General features: G+C 43.3%; 1 protein-coding gene across 1 annotated transcript in view; it reads right to left on the bottom strand.

The window, feature by feature from the left end:
- Window positions 1-5,510: 5,510 nt before the first annotated feature.
- LOC147737761 (uncharacterized) overlaps window positions 5,511-24,332 on the bottom strand; it is a 39,518-nt gene continuing 20,696 nt past the window's right edge. The window contains exons 2-3 of the mRNA XM_086935267.1: window positions 6,677-8,072; window positions 5,511-6,509 (exon numbers count right to left, since the gene is read on the bottom strand). Coding sequence (XP_086791393.1) covers window positions 5,628-6,509; window positions 6,677-7,438 — 1,644 coding nt within the window. The 5' untranslated portion in view covers window positions 7,439-8,072 and the 3' untranslated portion in view covers window positions 5,511-5,627. The remainder of the gene's footprint in view (window positions 6,510-6,676; window positions 8,073-24,332) is intronic.

Below are 24,332 nucleotides of genomic sequence, written 5' to 3'. Positions count from 1 at the left end.
CATTCTCCGACAGAGTATCTGCAAAACAAACAAGAAAGATTACAACGCTCAAAATTGGCTCTTCGTTCCGTCTCGAGCTCACGTGCAGCGAGGTGGTGCAGCTTCAGAGCACAGGAACAAGAGGATGCTTCCTTGGCTTGTTGCTCCTTTTATCCGTCTTCAGGGCGGGCGTAAACCCGCCCCTGCCTGCCCCAAGGGCGTGGCCGGCCGCGTCAGTGTCTAGGCCAGCCCACTCCAGGGCGGGAAAAAGGCGCGCCCCGGCTACGCCGCTTCGGGCATACCAGCCGAGACTCGCCTCCTGCCCAAGATGGCTTCCCGGGGGGATCGTGGTACTCCGCCATACGTTCGGGGGGACCGAATGGTCGCCCCTTTCCAGTAGGCCCCCTGATGGCCTGCCCTTTTTAGACGGAATTGCACCAATACAAAAGGTTTTATATCCTGCTCGGTGGATCATTTTGGTGGCCCAAGTTTCCTGTAATAAACATATGTCACTTGTTTCGACATATTCATTCCACCCCGGGTCTTTTGTGTTCTTTTTCAAGCCTGCGAAATTCCTTGAAGTTATTTTTAGACTTACACTATCTTTTAATTGATCCTGTGGTCCATTAATCACACTTGGGTTAGAAACCAAAGCTTTTATGGATGCGACATCTCCGCAATCATTACAGCCAATTTCTTCCCTGTTGCTATTTAAAGTTTCAGGTATTTTAGAATTAGACCCTACTTCTTCTTCTCCCTTCTCCTTGGGTGGGCTTTTCTGTAAAAGTGGCGGGAGCAGTCAATCCACTCCATCTAACTGTGACAATTCCTGGAATCTATTGTGTGTCACTATTGGGAATGCCATAATCAATATTAGTCCAGGAGTGAAATTCTGAGGTTTATAGAAATACCCTAAGGGGAGGGACTGAATATTTGTCTGGCTTACAGCTTGGTCTTCATGTACTCGAAGAAGGGAACGCACCAAATGTGGTTGCCTAAAGTTGACAACTATACAGTCTCCAGGTATATTTTTGGGTGAATTACTCACCCATCCTACTCTGCGTACCATTAAGATCTCATTTGCTTTCCTAGTATTAAGGTTTTTGTGTTTAGATAGCCAATCCATTACTCTATTTTTTAGGACAACCCATGACTCCGTCTGTTCTCTTTTTAGCGCAGGCACTCCTGCTAGTACTAAAACATACTGGCAGGTTGCTGGGGGCAGATCTAAAAAATCAGAATTAGGAACCAAATCTGTGACTTTTGGGCAGTGTTGAATCTCCCTATAGGGGTTGGACACTAGAGCATTCTTATCCTTGTGACCAGGCGAGGTAAATCGGCTCCTCTTAGTTACCAAGGAGGGAGTGATAATTTCTTCGTTATGTCTATTACAGGTTTTATCCAAATGTCTTCCTCCCAATTCAGGTCCTTTGCCCAATGGGGTTCCTGGTTCGATATGCTCCCTGTTCTTTACTTTGGTTACTTCTAGTTTAGCTAACAAATCCCCTCCCTCAACAATTAATCTATTTCCTTCAGTTTTATTTTTGCCTAAATGGGCAACAGCAGCATTTAATTGGATGATCTCGTTATTTAGCTCTCTTAATTTGTGATCCATTGATTCACTTATTTGGTTGTGGACAGAAGTTAAAGTTATTTTTATAATATCAGCTACGATCTGTTCTAGACCATCCACTAACCCCCTGTCGATTATAGATTTGTTAGGGTTAATTATATCTGTTTGGACCCCAATAGATCTAGCAGTAAGTCCTGTAGAATCTTGGTCATTCGCATACGGATCACAACCTCCCCTCTTGGTGCCGGCTTTCATTTTCTTCGGGCTTGGTTTCTTCATCCTTAATAAATAGTCACCACTACCCCCAGTCTGCTTATTTATTGTGACTGACGACTTTTGGGCCCGCAGCCTAGTATATATTCCGGGACTCGTCTTTGGGCTTTGTATTTCTGAATCGATTAGGGTAGTCGGTTGGTCTAAGGTGTGCTCTAACTGATCCTGTTGTATTGCTACAACAGGTAGGGAATTTTCTAATGGTTGTGCCTCCCTGACTACCGTATATGTGGGGAGTCTAGAAGGGTCAAGGGATAACCTCCTCTGGGCATATTCGATTTCTTGGTCCAAAGCCTTTTCAGTTCGTGTAATGAAATCGTCCAGTGTTCCCACTGTACCCTTTCTTTTAGACATTGTTAGTGTACACATCCCCAAATCAAAGGATCACGCCCCGGCCGTATGTTTGATATACTACATAAGATTTACAACAGAATTGGGTGTACATTATTTGTTTCTTTTTGACAGTACCTTTTCCTACAAACAGGCCAAGAGAGGGGGCCCAGCCTAGCCTCTTCTGGCCTGTGACAGCCTAGGACTACCCCGCCCTTGTCCCAGGCTTCTCCCGGCGATGCCCGTGCGCGTCCCGCGACGTGAGAGCACTCACGGTCTTTTGTGCCCCACTGGGCACGTAATGGAGTGGGCGTGTTCCTCAGGAGTTCTGGGAAATGTGGTTTCCCCCGCTTGGCGGCCGCTCGCGATGTCCAACAGCGGCGGCGGCGGGGGGAAACCAAACAGCAGACCAAGGAATCCAACAGGGTGCTAAAGAGATGCTGGTAAGTAGTCTTTGCCCCGAGCTGTGCAGCAAAACAATCAGGAACCCGTCATGTTTGTTTCCATGCTTGTTTTTTACTGGTACCTTTTGCACTGTGGGTCAGAGCTGAAATTGTCAGAATAAGATAATCTTGTAGTGTGGAATGCTCTCCTTTCCGGCACGAAAGCTAATTTTTACTTCAGAAATACCTTTTGACGTTTCACAGGGTGACCTAGACCATGTACATTCCACGAGACCACATTAACCATGATGTTGGATTAGGGGATACATGAGGAAACAGGAACACGAAACTGATGCACTGCTACATTAGCCCTGTTTCTTTATGGAAGGCGGCACGTGCTGACTGTAAGAGGGCGGATAGGATACTGCCTCTTTCTGCTTTACAAAGGAGCCTCTGGCGTCCGAAAAAATTCCAAAATATTTTTAATGATATACTGTTACAATGTTTTTATTATTAAAGGACCAACCACCTCTCTGCTGCTTCCGCTTCCCAAAAGAAAATAATTTTGTTGGCAAATTCAGATCAAGTGACTTTATTGTTGTGTAGGGGAGCAGCTGATCAAGTAACCTCTATAGTCCTACTTTTGTTTGGCTCAGTAACACAATGTCGTCAGCATATAACAAACTGCTAATGCGGGGTCTGTCTATTTGAGGGGGATAAGAATGGACATTGGTAAGTAAAGGAGATAGGTCTGAAATAAACAAGTTAAAAAGGAGTGGAACCACCGCTATTGGCGAAATCTCCCTTGAGACATGGCACCCCCATCTCCCAACTTTATTCTTATCTAGATTTTCGAATGAAGTTGAATTATGGCTGTTAAACCCTTCGGTGCTCATGACGGAGCGGTTCCATCATGAGTGCCGGGTGGGCTGTGCTAATGACGGAACCGCTCTGTCACGGCCCTGCCCACTTAATAGAACCTTCAGCACAGCGCGAAAACTCACGCCGCACTGAAGGGGGTAAGAGGGCCAGATGTATGCCCCAGCTCTCTAACTTTTAGCCACAGACGGCCTTCTGCACCAAGTCAAAAGCCGCTTTGTAGTCCACAAAGCAGCAGTGAAGTAGGATACCTTGGACTCCCGCTTTCTGCATCAAAAGAGATAATGCAAGTAGGTTACTCATTGTTCCGGAGTTTGCCTCGAAGGCAATCTGGTTGAAGGGAAGGCGCTTTGTTGATTCGGCCCAGGCCGACAGCTCTTCCAGTAAAATCCTGGCATAGTATTTAGATTCGATGTCGAGGAGAGCTATCATTCAGAAGTTCTTAGGGTCATTTCTCTTTCCACTTTTATAGATTGGGTGGATAATAGCGCCTTTCCAGGACTCCGGGATGTAATGGTTTATCCTACAGTATGAAAACACGGAGGCCAAGAGGTCTGACCACAAATCTTTGTCCGATTTAAACAGAGCTTGAGGAAGACTGTTAGGCCCAGGAGCTCCTTCTGACCTTGCTTTCCTGATTGTACGGGCTATGTTGTTTCTTAACAATTCTGGTGTCATCAAGGTCTCCATCATGGGGTCTTCGCTTCGCTGATTAGCTAAGTTGTTAGGCTAGGTCTTACCAATGCGTTTGGCTTCAAAAGGTAATAACTCTAAATTAGTTGATGGGGGCTAGAATGACCGTCCCTGTTTGAGTTGTCGCGGAAATGTTTAGATAAAAACTGAGTCCATTCTTCTGAGGTTATATTTGCGCTACCATGCCCACTTCTACCTAAAGGACCCAAGTTAACTAGAGACCAGAATAACTTTGTGTTGGAGTTCTTGCTTACGTGAACCAGCTTCAGCCAGAACTGATCAGACGCCATATGTTTTTCCCTGTATATAGATGATTTGAAGGCTTTTCGTGTTTGCTTGTAGTTGTTAAATAAGCTTGTGTTGCCTGGGTTTTTCCTAACCAGGTGTAGGGCTACGTTTCTATGAGATTTTAACTTTTTTGCCGCTAATGAAATGCGAGGTTGTGTAATGTGCTGACGAGTACGGCTCATAGACAGAAATTGGGACTATGATCATCATTTGTTCTACAAGTGTGAAAAAAACAGTTAGGAAATATAATAACAAAGTGAACCTTTGAATTAGGAAAAGACAAATTGTGAACAACCAAGTATAATGAGTTTTCTACAATACATTTTTATTTGTGCCAATGTTATCTTTTTATATTATTTATATATCATTTTATATTTTTGTTTCCAAAAATTTAGAGAACAATGTATCACGGAGACAGATACTCAATTTAAAAAACAGTGTATCAAAAAAGCATTTGCAATGCAATTGCGATGGAGATGATCAATATTCAGCACTTAGTTGGTGCATGGTCCCTACTGAAAATATACAGGCATACTTCCACATTCATCCATTGCCTATTTCTATATAGCTGCATTGTCTAATTTTGAACATAATTGTATAAGAGTTGCTACATCGTAAGGACAGATCAAAAGAGTAAAATCAATTCAATTGTTGTCACATAGTTTCACAGTTAAAACGTAATCATAATTTTCATGGCTGAAGAATTTTGTGTCCTCAGTTGTTCTATATCAGAGCTTCAGAGGTAAATGTCATGCACTGCAAGAGTTAACCCAGAGAGCTGCAGGTCATATTCTCCTGCTTTCACTTCTGCTTTTCTGCACAGTTCTCTGGCCAATGTCACAGAACAATTAATGATACATAAAATGACAAAAACCACAGCCAGCTCTGAAGAATCTTCATTTTGAGCTTGTTAAATTGTTTTGGGTGAGTTGGGTTTATATGTTTTAGTACTAATCTCTAAAATTAGCTGCAAATACCCTTGTTAGTCCAAGCATTGTTCATGGTGTTTATTTTACAGGTAGCATCGTCAGGTGTGCTTAGATTTCTTTAGTTAAAACTTTCTCACAGAATAAAAACCAACAATGTTTCTTTACTTTTAGTCCACTTTGTGCTAGTCTCCCAATGGGTTTCCTGATATTTCATGTTTTTCCTAGCTGTAGGGAAATAAACAATAGCAGAGAATAGACACCTTCATTGATGGTGATGGTGGTGTGCTCGCTGATGTTTTTTTAGGTTTGAAGATTGACAAAAGTTTTTTCACGTTCACTGCCATGATATGGTTTTTCTCCTGTGTGTCTTCGCTGATGAATCATTAATGTTGATGAGTCACTAAAAATACTTCTACATTCAATGCACTTGAAGGGTTTTTCCCCAGTGTGTGCTCCCTGATGCCGTTTTAGGTTTGATAATTGACAAAAGCTCTTCCCACATGCATTGCACTTGAATGGTTTTTCCCCAGTGTGTGTTTTCTGGTGCCGTTTTAGGTTTGATAATAGACTAAAGCTCTTCATACATTCACTGCACTTGAATATTTTTTCTCCAGTGTGTGTTTTCTGATGCCGTTTTAGGTTTGATAATAAACTAAAGCTCTTCACACATTCATTGCACTTGAATGTTTTTTCTCCAGTGTGTGTTCGCTGATGCTGTTTTAGGTTTGATAAACATATAAAGCTTTTCACACATTCACTGCACTGGAATGGTTTTTCTCCAGTGTGTGTTCGCTGATGAAGCCTTAATGTTGAATATTGACTAAAACTACTTCCACATTCACTGCAATGGTATGGTTTTTCGCCAGTGTGTGTTCGCTCATGAATCTTTAATGTTGAAGACTCACTAAAACTACTTCCACATTCACTGCACTTGAATGATTTTTCCCCTGTGTGTGTTTTCTGATGCCGTTTTAGGTGTGATAATCGATTAAAGTGCTTCAGACATTCACTGCAAACATATGGTTTTTCTCCATTGTGTGTTCTCTGATGCCATTTTAGGTCTGATAAATATATAAAGGTCTTCCCATAGTCATTGCACTTGAATGGTTTTTCTTCAAGGTGTGTTCGCTGATGTCTATATAACTCTGATAAGAAACAAAATCTCTTTACACAATCATTGCACTTGAATGGTTTTTCCCCAGTGTGTGCTCCCTGATGCCGTTTTAGGTTTGATAATTGACAAAAGCTCTTCCCACATTCATTGCACATGAAAGGTTTTTTCCCAGTGTGTGTTCTCTGGTGCCGTTTTAGGTCTGATAAACATATAAAGCTCTTCCCACATTCATTGCACTGAATGGTTTTTCCCCAGTGTGCGTTTTCTGATGCCGTTTTAGGTTTGATAATAGACTAAAGCTCTTCACACATTCACTGCACTTGAATGTTTTTTCTCCAGTGTGTGTTCGCTGATGCTGTTTTAGGTTTGATATACTTATAAAGCTTTTCACACATTCACTGCACTGGAATGGTTTTTCTCCAGTGTGTGCTCGCTGATGAAGCCTTAATGTTGAATATTGACTAAAACTACTTCCACATTTACTGCAATGGTATGGTTTTTCTCCAGTGTGTGTTCGCTCATGAACCCTTAATGTTGAAGATTCACTAAAACTACTTCCACATTCACTGCACTCGAATGATTTTTCCCCTGTGTGTGTTTTCTGATGCCGTTTTAGGTGTGATAATCGATTAAAGTGCTTCAGACATTCACTGCAAACAGATGGTTTTTCTCTATTGTGTGTTCTCTGATGCTGTTTTAGGTTTGATAAACATATAAAGCTCTTTCCACATTCATTGCACTTGAATGATTTTTCCCCTGTGTGTGTTCGCTTATGCCGTTTTAGGCTTGGTAAATATTTAAAGCTCTTCCCACATTCACTGCACTTGAATGGCTTTTGCCCTGTGTGTGTTCGCTGATGATTCATGAGCTTAGATGATTCGGAAAAACTACTTCCACATTCACTGCAAGTGTATGCTTTTTCTTTCTTGGTTAGTGTCTTTGAGTCAGGTATGTATCTTTCTACATCTCTTGATTGTGCTTTCGGAAGGGCCAACATGACTTGCTTTCCGATTAAACACTAAAGTGAAAAGGTCACCAAATACTCGCCACACTCATAACATGTGTAAGGCTGCTTTGTGGGTGATTGTGTCTTTAGACTGGATAATGGTTCGGCAAGCTTGCGGGTAAAGATCCATCTTCCTTCTGGTCGGTGCACACTGGGACAGTACTCTGTGTTTCAAATAGCAGAAACCCATTTCTTTTAACTTTCAGTTAACTGTGCTTTTCGCTGGTTGCTGTGGAATGGCCTGAACGAGTTTACAATACACCCCCAGCACTGAATAGTGGTCTGATATCACTTTAGGAAGCAGAGTACTGCTGTAACCACCTCATGATCAGAGCTGGTATTGGACATGCTTACAGAAGAAGTGGTTGATCAGTGTTGCTTTAATTTTCTAGAGGTCATTTTTTCATCTTGAGGCACGGAGGTGCACAACTGAGACTCGTAGAACCACCGAATTGCCTGTGACGGTACTTCCCAATATCTGTCCGTTTATGTTCAGGTTCGACTGCCTCTGTCAGCACTTATGTTTTCCTGAATACTGGAACTCAATGTTTCGGACTTTGCTTTTGCAGAGTTACAGTACTATCTTCATTATTCTTAAACATTTTGTGCAATCAAGGATTGTTTTCTGTAGGATGTAAAGAGATTTAAATTACTTAAATGGAAAATACCGGAATGTGCATATACAATTTTTAATTGATTGTAAAAGTTTCTCATTTATTACTATTGTTGAAACTTATGAAGACATATTTAAGACTCATTCAACCATACAGAGATATTTGCATAAAAGTTCCTTTAACCCTTTGCAGGCGTCGGACGACCTCCGGCCATCTGACGTCACAATGGTCGTGTGCGGAGGACGGCCGGGGGCCGTCCTGACCATGCCCAGTTATAAATCACCCGCACCGCGGCAGAATTCCCGCCGCGGTCAACGGGTTAAACATGCCACATCTTATTTATTTCAGCAAAGGTGTTCGTAGAGTAACTTAGCAAAAAAGGGCGCTCGCATAGCACACATATACTAGTTACAGCTTTAGGTAGATGCATATGGTCAATGTTTTGTTAAAACAAGAACAGCTCTTAAAGTAAGAGATGACTCAGAAAGACTCAAGACAGCAAAATGGATATCAGGATGTTGTGCCCTACATCAAATCTTATTGTTCATGGAGGTGCCTGGTTTCATTCACTAGTAACTCAATTTTTTGGGAGGATTGCCCTCGCTGGTATCTCAAGGCCTGATTACAGGAGCCTGTTGTGCACTGATTGTGTTTGGGGCCCTTGTGGTGTAAAGGGACTCTATCTGGGCCTTGTAGGTCCTGCATCATGTATCGACCCTCTCCCCATGTAAGGACCCTGCCCAATCTAAAATGGTGGTGCCTCTAAGACTCTAGGAATCTAGATATTGACATAGGACTTAGCATGTCCTTCTTATGGACATGAAAGAAGGACTATCATGTTCTATAGCTTCTAAGTATTTCCAAGGTGGCGGCCATCTTAGAATGTTGTAGTTTACTAATTCTGCTTAGATTTCCAGACTGGAAGAGGAGGCAAGATGGCGGTCTGTCACTGACCGCAATGCATACACAGCTTCAGAGCTCTCAACATGTCATGCTGTAAGACTACCGACTACCCCGATGACTAGGCAAACTACGGCTTTGAGTGATCAGTGAGAGCAGTGATAGCAGAATGCTCGAGAGCCGCATGAAACTACCCAGCCTGGCTTTTAATCAAATAACCACTCTCTGTACAGTTATCGGCTGGGCCGTCCTAAGACTTGTTCTAAGACCACTCTCGGAAACCCAGACCCAACCTAAGTGCGAAAGCTGCGCCTACCTTGCGAAGACCATCGAGACCAGCAACTGTGGCAACAACACCGTGATGGCCCCAATGATAGCTGCGGCTCCACTGTCAGCCGCGGCATGAGCAAGAGCGGCAAGTCTGCCCAGCGGGACATGGCTGAGCGGGCTGACCGGCGCGGTGTCAGCAATCCCGAAGGAGCGGCGGAGATAGCGGGAGAGGTGGTGAAGGCTGCCTTAGCGTCCACTGCTGTAGAATCGCTGAGGCAAGGAGCTGCGACCCGGAAGAATGATGCAAGGAAAGACGCGACCGGCCCAACTGTTGTGGATCTGTTGCGCATAGGCCCTGCATTGCTTCCGGATCTCGAGAGGAAGCGCCAGGCAAAGTCTACCAGTGAGGCAGAGACGCCAGAGGTGATCGCTGCAGTAGATGGTCTCACGTTGACGGATGGACCCGGGGGTAAGAATTGGAGGATCGCTGAGAACAATACCCCGGAGGCTTCAGGAGACCACCACGAAGCCACAGCAACCCTAGCAACCCTCGAAGTAAGCAATCCTAGCCCTGAAAATATTATTGTTAGAAACTTTGACACAGCAGTAACTATTGAGGGAGGAGAAACAGGATTAATAGATGCTGGATGTGGGGTGAGCAAGACTATTCTTCAAACAACTCAGGCTGGGGCGGCAAATTTCTCTGTAATGTCGGATACCATCAACCCTCCTGACAAACAAAATATTGACAATGTTGAAATACATGTAGAAACAGAGAAAGAAGCTAGCGATTTATTTTCTTTCTCCGATGATGCAGAATTAGAAGCCGGGTAGTCTGACAACTCTACGTCATACCTAACTGACGAAACTGGCAGTATGAGTGAAGATAACGTAGAAACTTTTACCATTAAGCCTAAGTCCAAGACAGCTAATAAACGAGGAAAGAAACCACATGTGGGAGCAGAGCTGGCTAGGGACTATACCCCTACTGATCAATTCACCCGCCCCTCCTCTCTAGCAGGTCACGCACCACAGTCAGACCAACCAATACTTACTGGTCCACCACCTACAACTCTTGACACGGTGCTGCAAGCAATAGCAGCCCACCGCGAAGAAACTTCACAGGATGGGTGATGGGCACAAGCAGCCCTACGTAAAGTACAAGGGGTGGTTCGAAAATTAACAAGAACTTGTAGCTCTTTTGGGGACCGACTGACAGAGATGGAATCTAGGATGCTATTGAACGAATCAGAGCTTACTGCAAACTAAGAGCGGGTTGAGTCTCATGTTAATGTTAATAAAATTTGTACAGCGCACGAATGCCCTCAAGCGTCTTGGTGCTAGAATCGGTCTCCTGAATCGGAGCTGGCGGACGTTAGGTGGAAACTTGACGATTTTGAAAACCGCCATCGCAGGAACAATCAACACATTTTGGGGGTACCAGAAACCGCAGAAGGGGAGGACACCCGCTCTTTCGTGATCAAACTTCTCTGTGACTCTCTGCCTGAACTATCTAGTTGAAATTGGGATTTAGAAATCCAGCAGGCCCACCGTATGCCATTTACTTTGAAAATGCCGGCGAAACCTGGGGCTTACCCCAGAGCTATCCTTGTTTTTTTTTGGCAATTTTTTGCTCCGGCAGGAAATCTTTGAAAAGGCCAGACCTGAAGCCAAGCGCACCTCCAACGGGATCTCCTACTTTGTACGCCGCAACTTCTGCCACTCAACCGTGGAAAGAAGATGGAGCCTGCACCAGTTATTTAAGCCGTTCCAGTATAAGAAGGCACTGGCTTATCTAAACAATCCTGCATGGCTTAAAGTTGTCTATGGGGGCCAGACAAAATTCTTCCTTTCCGAGATCAAAGCAAAGGAATACCTGGATGGATTAAAATAAACTTACTATCCTCAGACACAGCCACTTAAATGTGCATCCTAAAGGGGTGCTGGATTACGTGATTGTAAGGAGGACAATGATACAGTATTGTTATAGGTTTAATTTTCTCACAATTCGGATAGGTAGGGGGATAGATCCCATATATCTTTCAATTTCTATGATTCAATCGTCTAGATCGGTGTCTTTATTTGTACAAGGGAATTAGTTGATAGGTCGGGCTCTGATAACGTGTTGCATGTCCATCAATACCAGAATCTTATGGCGTCTGTTTGTCTTATTTCGGGTGTGAATTGGGTGGGGGGTGGGGGCGGAGGAAGGGTGGAGGAAGGGCAGGGGGCTAAAACTTCTTTAAAAAACCAACTCAAGATTTGAAAATGGAAATGGAAACTACTAGTGATACAAACAACAGCTACAACAAAAGAGAACGTAACATGTAAAAAAATAAAAATCGCTAGAATAATGCGAGCACCCATGGAACCTAAACACAAATTTTTATGGGGAGGCTAACTATATGCAGTTGGAATGTGGCTGGACTTCATGATAAGAATAAGCGGGGCGGGTGAGTGAAATGATTAACCAAAACTCTTTTGACATAATATGTCTCCAAGAAACCCAGCTGCCCTGGGGCAAAATAGATTTATTAAAAGTCAGGGGGACAATCTGCTAGCAAGTACTATTCAAACGTCAAACACCTGTGGGGTAGCTATATTAGCTAAAAACTCTATGGGTCAGTCCACACGAAAGTCAGCAGACTCCCAAGGCAGATGGGTTATCATTGAACTGGCTCTGGGCTTAACTCTCTGCTCAGTTTACGGGTCAAACCAGGATGATCCCTCTATTTTTGAGAACCTGGAACTCAAAGTTGCCTCTTGGTCAGGATCACTTAATTTTGCGGCGATTTTAACATCTCGCGCGGGCCCACATTTAATAAACAAAAGAAGCAGAAATATGTAGGTCAAAAACCCAAAGAATTTAACGCTATTAGCTTACTTAGTGACAACTACGACATGGTTGATATTTGGACTGTTAAAAATCAACTAGACCCAGGTTATACATATTTTTCATATCCCCATAATAAATATGTCAGAATTGACTATATACTTGCAACACGGATTTTATCAAACAGTTTCTAAACATCCCAAGTTAGTCTCAGATCATAATGCTCTTGCTCTCACAATTGACCTAGCCAACTTTGCTAGACAACGTTCCAATTGGACATTTGATAGGAAACGTTTGGTTAATAGGGACTATATTGAGTACATCAAGAATTGGGCTCCGAGATTTTTTTATATCAACCGTTATAGTGCAACTATATGTGTGGTATGGGACTGTTTTAAAGCTGCCCTTAGGGGGGAAACGGTTAGCTATGTAGCCAGAATAAAAAAACAACGAGACGTTGAGAACAGCCGAAGGATGGGCGAGCTCGCTAGAATAGCAGAGGAACACATAGCTCAAGGGGTTGATGGGAAAGACTCAATGCGCCAAATTTTACTATTAAAAACGGACTTAAATAATGGGTTGACCCAGAAATCAGCAGAGATATGTAGAGCCCACCAAAAGAAATGTTTATGAAAATGGTGAAAGGGTAGGTAAACAACTGGCCTTGCTTACAAGACAGAAAATCTCTTTTAATGCGATCTCATCCATTAAAGTAGATAATCACGTATATACACAAACAGAAGATATAGTTGAGGTATTTAAACATTACTATAAAAAACTTCACCAGAATGATAGTTCAGTCAACGGAGAGGAAACGAAAAAAAATTCTTAAATGAGTTTGTTACAAATATGGGCAGGGGTTTGGAAACAATTACTAAAGAAGAACTAGAGAAAGAAATTACTCTTACAGAGCTACAATTGGCCCTATCCGAACTAGCCTCTTTTAAAGCCGCAGGGCCAGACAAAATTCCCCTAGAATTATACAAAATCCTGGGGGAGTTTATATTGCCTCTCCTACTTTACCTATTTCTTGGTATTCAATGGAATGGCACTTCGCCCGAGTCATGGACAGATACAAACATAATTATTGTCCCTAAAAAAGACAAACCTACCGAGGTACCATCATCATATTGCCCAATCTCACTAATCAATTCCGACTCAAAACTATACACTAAAATCATGGCTAATCGGCTCGGGAGGGTTGTTGAACATCTGGTCTCCCAGTGGCAGCATGGTTTTATCCCCTGAAAAGGCACCACGGACCACACTTGCAGAGCTACCTGACTATTTGACGTCATGTCCGGGACGGGGGGCCAGATGTCAATGATCCTCCTAGATGCCGGATTTAAATTTCAAGAGGTAGTAGACAAGGGTGCCCCTGCTCCCCGATCTTGTTCGCTCTTTACATTAATCCCCTGATTTTGAGATTTTTAGAAAATCAAATAATTAAACCAGTGGTGGTCGGAGTATATGAAACAAAAATATTAGCCTACGCTGATGACGTCGCAGTCTTAACACCTGATCCGGCTGAATCAATTATAGAAATTGAGGCTATTGCACAAGTATTCGGCTATTACTCTGGATACTCCCTCAATAAGGATAAAACGATCATATTGTGTACTGATAACATCGATTTTACAGTGTTGGACTTGGCCCTTCGGGCAGGTTCACCCCTAAACTTTTGGCTGGAGGGAGGCCTGCTGCAGCTGGGCTCCAGGAGGACCGCCACTGGGGACTGCCTCTCTGCCTGGAGGGCCCTGTAAGCTGGCCCTTGGGCCCAGCCTTTACCCCCCCCCTTTTTGCCTGCATCCATGGACTTTGTCCTGAACTTTGCCCTGGACTTTGGGGATTCCTGTCTTCCATCCCTGGGGAGTGCTGGCCTCCCCCTTCTAAAACCAGTGCATTGGCGCCGCTGGAGCCGTGATCCCTGCCTCGAGTGATTCTCCGGCGTGGGGATTCACCCCCCCCCTTGTCTGCCCATCCGCGGCGCGGGTGTCAACCCGCTCATTTACAGTTTTTTTTTTATATATCCCTGGCGGGTGCCCACCCTGCCAGGGACCTGTTCTTAACTGGGGAGACTACCCCGTGTGTCCGCCGCGACCGCCGCAAATCGGATTACGAGGGGCTGCCGCTCTGCCTGCGACGACCCTGAAGAGCCTCCGCGAAGACCGAAAGCAGTGTGTGAGGCCGCGGGGTCCTGTGCCAGGGGAGAGCCCCGCCTGTGGCAGAGTCCGGCCGCTGCTTTGAGGAGCCGGGAGGAAGCAAAGGGGAGAGGGCTTCCCCTACTGCTGCAGAGAAGAGTCGCCGCCTCCCAACCAGCCGGTGAGTGCGGGCGTCCCCGCCGGTCGCTCCTCAGCTACGTGTAGCGCTTCCTCTGTTTCAGAGTCCACGAGGGGCTCCGAGGGGCATTTTTGCTATCTCGAGTCCCCCGAGCGAGACTCCAACGAATCTGGGCATTTCTTATGTTTCCAAGTCCCCAGAGGGGGGACTCCAACGACTGGGGCATTTTTGTTTCAGAGCCCGAGGCTCCAACGTGGGGCATTGGTGTTCGAGCTCGAGAGGCTCCACCAGTTTGGGGGCATTTCGGGAGGCAGAGCGGCCCAGGCTGGCAGCGGGCCGCTCCCCCCAGTTGGCAGCAACTTAATCAGAGCCTACGAGGCTCTAGCATGATTTAGGACCATTGTGCATCTCGAGCCCACAAGGCTCCCTTGTTGTTTTGGGCCCCATTGTTTATTTGAGAGCCCCAGAAGAAGAGCCAGGGGGCACTCTGGTGCCAGGCTCAGTTTCCCCAGCTGCCCAGCACTTAGTGGGCAGCTGCTTCGTTTAGTCCTTGCGCAATCTTCTTTTGCTGCCTGTGCAGCCGGGCCTGACTTTGCTGGGCACAGGGCGTTTCAGCCCCTGAGAGGTCAAGTTGGCCTGGGGACAGTTTATGTGTTGTGCTCTTGCGTGGGGTACATGTTTTGCCTCAAGTGATTTTTGCACAAATGTGATATTTGCCTACTGTGATTTCTGCGCAAATGTGATACTTACCTAACATGATTTCTGCATCATGTGTAATGCTTTTTGGCCTATACCTCTAAATGTATTTTTATGCCTAGGAGGTTGTTTTACCTAGTATAGTTATACTAGTGAGTTCATGGTGCCCTGCGTGATATATGCCTTAGGTGGTTAGGGTTGCGTAGTGTGTACTTACCTTCTACCAGTGGTTACTGGTTGTGTGCTACAGTTGCTATTTTGTGCTACAATTATTCTATGCTCCAAGTGTTATTCTTGCGAAGTGCTATTTCTACCAAGTGCTACTGCTACCAAGTGCTTATTCCTAACAGTGGTCCATGAGGCCCTGTCCTGTGTATATAATCCCCTGTAAATTCTGCCCTTGCCAGGTGGCACAGTGTAAATTGTGTGTTTAGTATCTAATGTGTTTGGTATAAAACAAAGGCTATTTTTATATATAACCTTGCGTGGAGTTTCCTTTGTGGTGGGCCTTGGGTGTTGTTGCTGGGTGTGCGCGCAAACGCTTTACACCTTACTCCGGGATAAGCCTGACTGCTCGTGCCAAGCTACCAAGGAGGTGAGCAGGGGTTATCTTGGTGGGTGACTTCCTTGCCCTGACTAGAGTGGTGGTCTCTGCCTGACTTTGGCGCAAGCTTCAGCCAACCAGAGATCGCCATTTCTAACACACAGATTCTAGAAAAGCTGAAAAAGCAACATATTTAGGGGTATGCATAAGTCCTGATGTTCAAAGTATCTCCAAAGTTAATTATGAACCTCTAATCAATACCATTAGAAAAGACGTAACCCGAGTTAATAGCTTACACCTGTCAATTGTGGGCAGGGGTAATTTCTTAAAAATGAATGTACTTCCTAGGGTACTCTATCTATTTCGGGCCATCCCCTTGATAATTGAGGATAATCTTATTAAGGCTCTCGAATCCCAGATCTCCAAATTTGTTTGGCAGTACGGCAAAGTTAGGAGATCCTTGAAATATCTTTCCCGCCCACAACATAGATGTGGCCTAGCGATCCCTAATATGCTGTTGTACTTTTGGGCGGCCTTTCTTCAACAACTGACACCACTTATTAATACCACTCCATCCACCGTGAATGCAGGGGGCTTAGAAATACCCTCTATCTTCGAGCTAGCATTAGGTAAAAAGGCCAATGGTCTCCTGCATCCAATTAGAGCCAAGCTATTTTAAAAATGTAAAATTTAAAGTTATAGTTAGCGCTTGGAAAGTCTGGTCGAAAGTCTCTAAATATATGTTAATCCCTAAGTTTAATCGATACACTCCTCTGTGGCGCTCCTCATTGCTCCCAATGCAGGCAAACGATGACATTGCAAAAAAATGGGAAGGCCTGGGGATTGCCACAGCCTGGGACTTTTTAGGTGATTACATGCATGCAACATTTTCGGGCCTGCAAGGAAAATTCAATATATCTAATGCTGATTATTTTAAATGTATTCAAGTTAATACTATAGTAAGCTTAAAATTACCTAGGATTAAATGGGAAGGGTGCCACTTATAGAAAATATATGTAAAACTACTACCAGAATTGGTATAATATATGCAATGCTTCTTGAAAAATTAGAGGATGACCTAGAGCGCACCGAAGTACTATGGGCTGGTAAATTGGCTAATCCAAAAGTTGATATTGACATGACTTTGGTATTAGCTTCACGCTTATATGTTTTCTTTGTTTTCTCTGTTTCTCTTACTTTTTTTAAAAATTATTATTATATATGTTCTAATTATGTTCTTACTTACGGATTTGTCGTGTATTTTCATGTACTATCTGGAGTTGTTTAATAAAAAATAATAATAATAATTTCCTGACTGGCTCGGTCTACCGAATTTTTAAGTGCATCCTAGGCCACTGTTCATCCTATACCCACTATCCCTCTAATCTGGATTATATCTTCCTAATTGCAAACTCTGGTTTGACCTAATGTATTTCAATTTCCCTTTGTTATATTCTCAGCTGGGCCCTCTCTTCAGGATTTGCTAATTGCCACATAGTAATCACATGCATGTAACGCTGGGAAGCCCAAAACAGAGAGAGTATCTTCTTCTCTCTGGACGTCTTCTGTCATGATGCTGCTGTTTAATGGGCTGTCTTTGTAGAACATAGTGATGGAACTTTCCTCCAGCTCCAGCCACCCCATGATTTGCTCAATCCCTTCCTTCCTTCATCTGACCATACCCCCTTCTCCTCCACTCCCCTCAGCTTCCCCGCACGTGAGCATGTAGTACTCCGGTCCCTCCCCTCTTTCCACTCTGAAAATTTGGAGCCCTTAGCCATGGATTCCCTTTCTCGAAGATCACTAGACTCCAAACTACAATATCATATTCCCCCATAAACTATCTAAAAGCGTATTCAAGAACTGAAAACCCAGGCTTCTCAAATTTCTCCCAGAAACCCCTATTTCCACCCCCTATGTCTGCACGAATAAAGGAGCTACCATAAATGACCTTATCTTCTACACTAAAAGACCAGCACAATGAAGGAAAGCCCTTTGCTCTCTGCTCCAGATCACTGAATCCACGAAAACTCCCCAAGGTCTCAGACTCTCGGTAACTCCCTCTATTGCTTGCCGAGCAGAGGCCACCATCTCTCTTTATAATAATGGGATTATCCTCATCCAAGCATCTGAACGATGCCTAGAATAACTTTATTAAATTTTCCTTACTCATCAACCTTTCTGTGATGAATATGTTTCCTCCCTGACCCAAGCTCATCCTAGCCCTTTAGTCATCCCACGGGTACCTCGTTCTGTATCCTCTCCTCTCCCCACTAATTATATTGCTCCACCCCCTTCCCCTCCACCCTATCCACCTTCATCAGATTACCCAACATCATTAATTTACCATTACCCTGCAGCTTGTTTCAACCAACATTTTTCGTCATAATAGCCTGAGCCCTCATCACACCCCTAGAGCAGCGACCACTGAAATACCCTGACTCGATACTAACACCTTCGCCTCATCTCTGCCCCTTACCTCTGAACATTTATTTTATTCATTTATTTTTTTATAAAGTTTTATAAAGCACGAACATGACCCACGAGGGTATCAGAGCGCTTTACAATATACAGTTATTAAACAGTAGATGGTTGAGGTAGTAAACATACATTCGGTAATCCCCATTCAGTACAAAAGAGGTAGATAGTAGTGTATGGATAGCATAGGTGACTAGTATTCAACAAAGAATGATCCACGAGGGATTCAGAACGTTTCACAAAACTCATTTATTAAACATTAGGTGGTTGAAGTGGTAAACACACATTTGGTTTTCGCCTTGAATATAAAACCTGTAGGCAATAATATATGGATCACATAGGTGACTAGAGGTCAAGATAGAATTAAAGTCTTAGGTTGTAAATTTGTTCATTAGAAGCATTTTTACGTCTTTTTTGAAGGAGGTAAAGGAAGAGATTCCACGTACCACTGGAGGTAGTGAGTTTAAAACCTTGGGTGCAATCCCTGAGAATGCTCTGCAACCAGTTTTCTTTTTATGGAAGGATTGTGGTTTCAGTAGTGAACTCGCACTTGGCAGTTGTCTGCATCCTCCTGATCGCTCTAGCTTTAGAGCTAAGTAACTGAGGGTATTGCTATGCAGGGCTTTATGGGTCATGCAAGCTATCTTTAGGTGTATTCTTGCCTCGTAGGGCAGCCAGTTCTGAACTTTCAAGGTCGGAGAGATGTAGTTATTTCTTTTAGTTCCTGATACCAGTTTGACGGCAGTGTTAAGTGATGCCCTCAGCGGGGCCGGCCAGTATTTGGGGAGACCGCATAGAGTGGTGCTTCCATAGTCTAATCTTGGTAGCACTAGGGCTTTTACTGCTATTTTTAAGTCGACCTGTGGGAGGAAGGGTTTACGTTTCCTTAGTATACTCATCTGGTGATTAGCTCCCTTGGTGGCATTAGTGATTTGCGCCTGCATGTTCAGGTGTTTGAGTGTGGTGACTCCCAGGGATTTCGCGGAGTCAATGATGTGCGGAGCACAGTCATAGGAAGTTTGATGTTTCAACCATAATTCTATCTTGGGTGTGTGATTGGGTGAGGAGATGAGGAGGAATTCCGGTTTTTTTTTTGGTTAAGCAGGAGGTGGTTGCCAGTGAGCCAACTTTGAGTATTCTTTGGAATAGCGTTGAGGGAGATGAAGTCTTCTGGTGAGGTGATTTTCATATAAAGTTAGATATCGTCTGCATACAGGTGATATAGAATGTTCGCCGAGTTCAATGCGTTTGCCAGGGGCTCCATGAGTAGATTATAAAGAATGGGTGAAAGTGCTGAGACCCCGCTATCAGCACTGATGAATTTGTGACACCCTTTCTGGAAAAACCCTGACACTTGCTATCTCGGAACCCCCTAACATGACAAATGTCCTCATCGATCTGTTTTTTAGGCCCCCGACACCCACTCCCCAATCATGACTCCATCTCTATTCTTGTCATGAGGTAGAAACCCCTGCAGGAAAATCCCCCCCATTCCCGTGCACCCAGCACGCAGCAGATTGTCAGTGTGATTGTGTACTGTAAAATCGTGACTTTCCATTCGCATTGTAACTAAGGATTATGTCTTTCATTTACGATTTTCCTTTTGTTTCAGTTGTTATGTTTTATTGCTCGCTTTTTCTTATATCTCAGTATTAATGAAAAGATCCTAGTTCAAGATAGTAGAAGTGAGCCTTTGCCTATGCACAGCCCGGAGTGCAGGATTCCAGCCTCTGTGCAGGTAAGGGCCTTGTGTTCGAAATCCCAGCGTTGCACGCACGCACGTTGTCTGTGCGCGAAAGGGTGCGGCTGGGTGTGGTTCCCTATTTAAACCGCACCCAACCTTCCAGAAGACGCTTTGCCTTCCGCCCAGCTCCGAGAAGGATCGCGCTTGGAGTCCCGCCTGAGCTCTTCAAAGAAGACGATTAGAAAAGCGGCAAACTACTTTCACAGAGACATTTTCGTTCACAGCAAAGAAAGCTAAGTACAACCTTTGATTCTTTCATCAAGGTGCCCTTCGCAAGAAAGGTCAAGAGTGTTTTCAGGACAAAAGACTTTCTCTGAGAAAAAGACGAAAGATTATTTGGAACTTTTATTTGCAATATAGTGATTAAGAGCAAAACAGTGTTACAAGAAATAGTGTGATATTTAGGTTTCGTGCTGTATGCTAAATCTTGATGTTTTATAGATTGCTTGGAAGAATCATTGTTTTAGTGTTCTGTTTATTTGGAGAATAGTGCACAACCTCATTTTTGGTTATTATTTTGAAAAGTCAGTGATGTAAAAGAAAGTTACCTTTGGGAATGTTTAGCAATTTGCATGAGTTCCTTTCAGCCTACAAAGAACCCCTAATTGGAAGAAGACTCACAAGAACATATTCTGTAAGTGAATGTCTAGGAGTTTGGCGTTCTTGAATAAGGAATTAGCGGAGTATTATCTAATACAGGAAGCTTATTTCCACAATTCCCTAAAGGTTGTATTTTCCAAGGAAAGGACAGCCCAAGACAAGACTACCAGAGGTACCTGACGCCTTATCCATCACGACAAGACAAGACAAAGAAATACTGGACGAAGACCACAAGACACTGATCGCAGGTAGGCGTTTGACAAACAAGACACTTGCACTAACATCAGTGGGAGGGGTTAGGCTGGGAAGACTAATGTTTTAGACCTAGGGGTAGTTAAGAACAGATCTTAGGAAGACTCTTAAGTAATATCTGGGTACTTGTTGATCCGCAGGTCGACAGCAAGAACAAAACAACAACCCAACGTCCACATCCAGTACCGGCCCTCTTCCCTAATTTCTAGTTTTAGTCTTGCAGTGAATAGTATTTCAGTAAGGTTCCAGTTAGTAGTCAGGTAAGTTGGTCCCTTGCGTCTCTGCAAAATCTTCTACGTCTTCCACGAGGCTTCAACTTCAAGACAAGGTAAGGGACGACATAGCCAGTCTTGACAGAAGGCAAAGCCCACGATAATCATTTTGCCCAGACGCAATGGATCAAGTTACCTTACAAGGTCTAGTAATCATCCTAGAAGATATTAGACAGGAAAATGTAGCCTTACGTAGGGATATGGCTACCCTCCAGGAAGCAATTCAGTCTTCAGCAACCTATCAGAACACCTCTTCGGATTCTGGATACCAGACTCGGATTCAAGTAGTAACGCCTGTTCCAACTACTTTAGCGCAGCCTGAAAGGTTTTATGGGGACAGTAGCAAGTTCTCTGTATTTTTACAGCAGTGTCATTTACATTTCATAGCTAAAACATCAGCGTTTCCTGATGATTCATCCAAAGTAGCATTTATGTGGCGACGCAGCTCTTTGGTCAGACCCTCTAGTTGAAAACGATGACCGTATACTATATAATTTTAAGGATTTTGAACGTGCATTAAAAAAGATGTTCGCTAAACATGTATTTGTTCAATCCGCGGATAACGAACTTCTTAGTTTAAAACAAGGATCCTCCGATCTGCTTCATTACATCTCTTTGTTTAATCGGTTGGTATTAGAATCTGATTGGCCGTATGACAAGAGTTTCAATTTTTTACAGGGGGTTAAAAGAAAAGACGAGCTGAAGGACATGATTACTCAAATCTTAGAACCTCCTGAAGACATCAGTGAGTTCATAGATCTAGTAGTTAAATTAAACCACCGTTTGTCAGAAAGAAGAGGAGAAAAGGGAAAGTCCGAACACAAATTAGTTTTCTTGAAAGAAAAGTCTTCTAGAGAGGCCGGTCCCAGAGTTGATCCAGCAGAACCGATGCAAATAGGTACCGTTCGAGGTCCTATTTCAAAAGAGGAAAAAGAAAAGAGACGGAGATTGAGTCAATGTCTTTACTGTGGTAAGACGGGACATTTTGTCAAGGAATGCCCGGCTAGGCCAAATAAGATTAAGACTAAGACCTCTGATATAGCCATCACCCAAGAAGCTTCGGGAAACGAGAGTGCTCGGTAAAGATAGAGGCCAGTTTATCGAGTAAAGATCCCAGTTTGCCCTCAACTCTTCCACCTGTAGGTTGTAAGCATTTCAGTATTTTAGTAGAATTAAGAAGTCCAACTCCAACCTCTAACTCTAGAACAGTTGAAGCAATATTAGATTCGGGAGCTACAGGTAATTTTATTGATACACACTTTTTTCAGAAACTAGGATTTAATTCAATCCTTAAGGAACATCCAGAAATCGTTAGAGCCGTGGATGGCAAAGAGCTGTCATCTGGTCCAATCTGTAGACAAACAGAACAATTAGAAATGGACTGTTCAAAGATTCACAGGGAGAACATTTATTTCGACATCATAGATGCTCCCCAATTTAAACTAATCCTTGGAATTCCTTGGTTGATCCAACACAACCCCCTTATAGACTGGGTTTCTAAAACTGTGACTTTTAAATCCTGTCATTGTTCACAACATTGTTTTCTGCTAGAAAGAAGGGAAGACGTCATCCAGGGGTTTGACTTTAGAACTGAAGCAGCTCCAAAAGTTTTAGCTTTAGATGGAGTACCTACAGAATACTCAGATCTTCTAAACGTTTTTGACAAAACAAAGGCAAACACATTACCACCACACAGGGACTTTGACTGCAGAATAGATCTAGTACCTGGTGCCACCTTGCCCTGTAGTAGGATATATGCCCTAACCAAAAAAGAAAATGTACACCTTAGAGAGTATCTTGACGAATACCTTGCAAATGGCTTTATACGACATTCCAAATCGCCTGTGTCATCTTCTCTTTTTTTCATTCCGAAAAAGGGGGGAGAATTGCGCACGTGCATAGATTATAGAGCCCTGAATAACGTAACCATTAAGAACAGGTATCCACTGCCTCTTATTCCAACACTTTTGGACCAGGTAAAAAAGGCAACCATTTATACGAAATTGGATCTGCGTGGAGCATACCATCTTGTACGAGTACGAAAGGGCGACGAGTGGAAGACGGCCTTTCGCACCAAGTTTGGTCTCTTTGAGTACCAAGTAATGCCTTTCGGACTCTGCAACGCTCCAGCAGCCTTTCAATTTTTTATAAATGAGGTTTTGCACGAGTTCATTGATGTATGCTGTGTAGTTTACATAGATGATATTCTCATATACTCCGACTCAGAAGAAGAACATGTGCAGCAAGTTCGTGCCATTCTCCAAAAACTGCTTTCAAATTCTCTTTACGTAAAACTTGAAAAGAGCCTGTTTCACGTGTCTAAAGTAGATTTTCTTGGCTATGTCATCAGTCCCATGGGAATTGAGATGTATCCTAACAAAGTAAATGCAGTCAGTTCTTGGCCAAGTCCCACTACTGTGAAACAAATTCAAAGCTTTTTAGGATTTGCGAATTTTTATCGCCGATTTATACAAGATTTTTCACAAATAATAACTCCCATTACTAAGTTGTTAAGAAAAGGCGTAAAATTCCTTTGGTCAGCCCCTGCAGAAGAAGCTTTTCAAGAGCTAAAAAAGAGATTCACGTCAGCTCCAGTTTTGTCCCATCCTGATCCTAGTCAACCTTTCATAGTGGAAGCTGACGCTTCACAGTTTGCTTTGGGTGGCAGTTTGTCTCAAAGAGATCTTGATACAGGTCAAATGCATCCAATAGCCTATTATTCCAGGAAATTGTCCGAGGCCGAACAAAATTATGCAATTGCAGATAAAGAGCTATTGGCAATAAAGGCAGTATTTGGAGAATGGCGTCACTATTTGCTTGGAGCTCGTCATCCTGTAACCATTTACACTGATCACAGAAATCTTCAGGCTTTAAAATCTGTGAAAGCTCTTTCCGCAAGACGGTTACGATGGTCATTGATTTTCAATGATTATAATTTTGTAATCACCTATCGACCTTGGAAAGAGAATCTAAAAGCTGATGCCTTATCCCGAATAGGGGATAAAGGACCTGATCAACCAGAAAAAATACTTCCTGTAATCCCAACTTCTTGTTTTCAGGCTAGTTTATCCAATTGTGATATAATTACCGAAATAAAAAAAGCCTTGGAAGAAAAGAATTTCGACCTCTGGAAAAAAGACCATCCTTTTCTTCAAGAAAAAGACAAGTTGTTGTTGGTTCATGATCTTATTTTTGTACCTACCGAAACAGTTAGAAAAGACATAATTCATCTTCATCACGATACTCCTTTAACTGCTCATCCCAGTATTATGAAAACCTATGAGCTCATCAAGAGAGATTTCTGGTGGCCTTCGATGTTCCAAGACATTCAACAATTTGTGAAGACATGTAGTATCTGTATTCAAAACAAAGTTTCTCATCAAGCCCCTAGTGGTTTTTTGA

Source organism: Lissotriton vulgaris, chromosome 1_1 (assembly GCF_964263255.1).
Source record: "Lissotriton vulgaris chromosome 1_1, aLisVul1.2, whole genome shotgun sequence".
Taxonomy (NCBI): Eukaryota; Metazoa; Chordata; class Amphibia; order Caudata; family Salamandridae; genus Lissotriton; species Lissotriton vulgaris.
The sequence above is the reverse complement of the archived record's forward strand: the minus strand, read 5'-3'. Positions and strand labels throughout refer to the sequence as shown.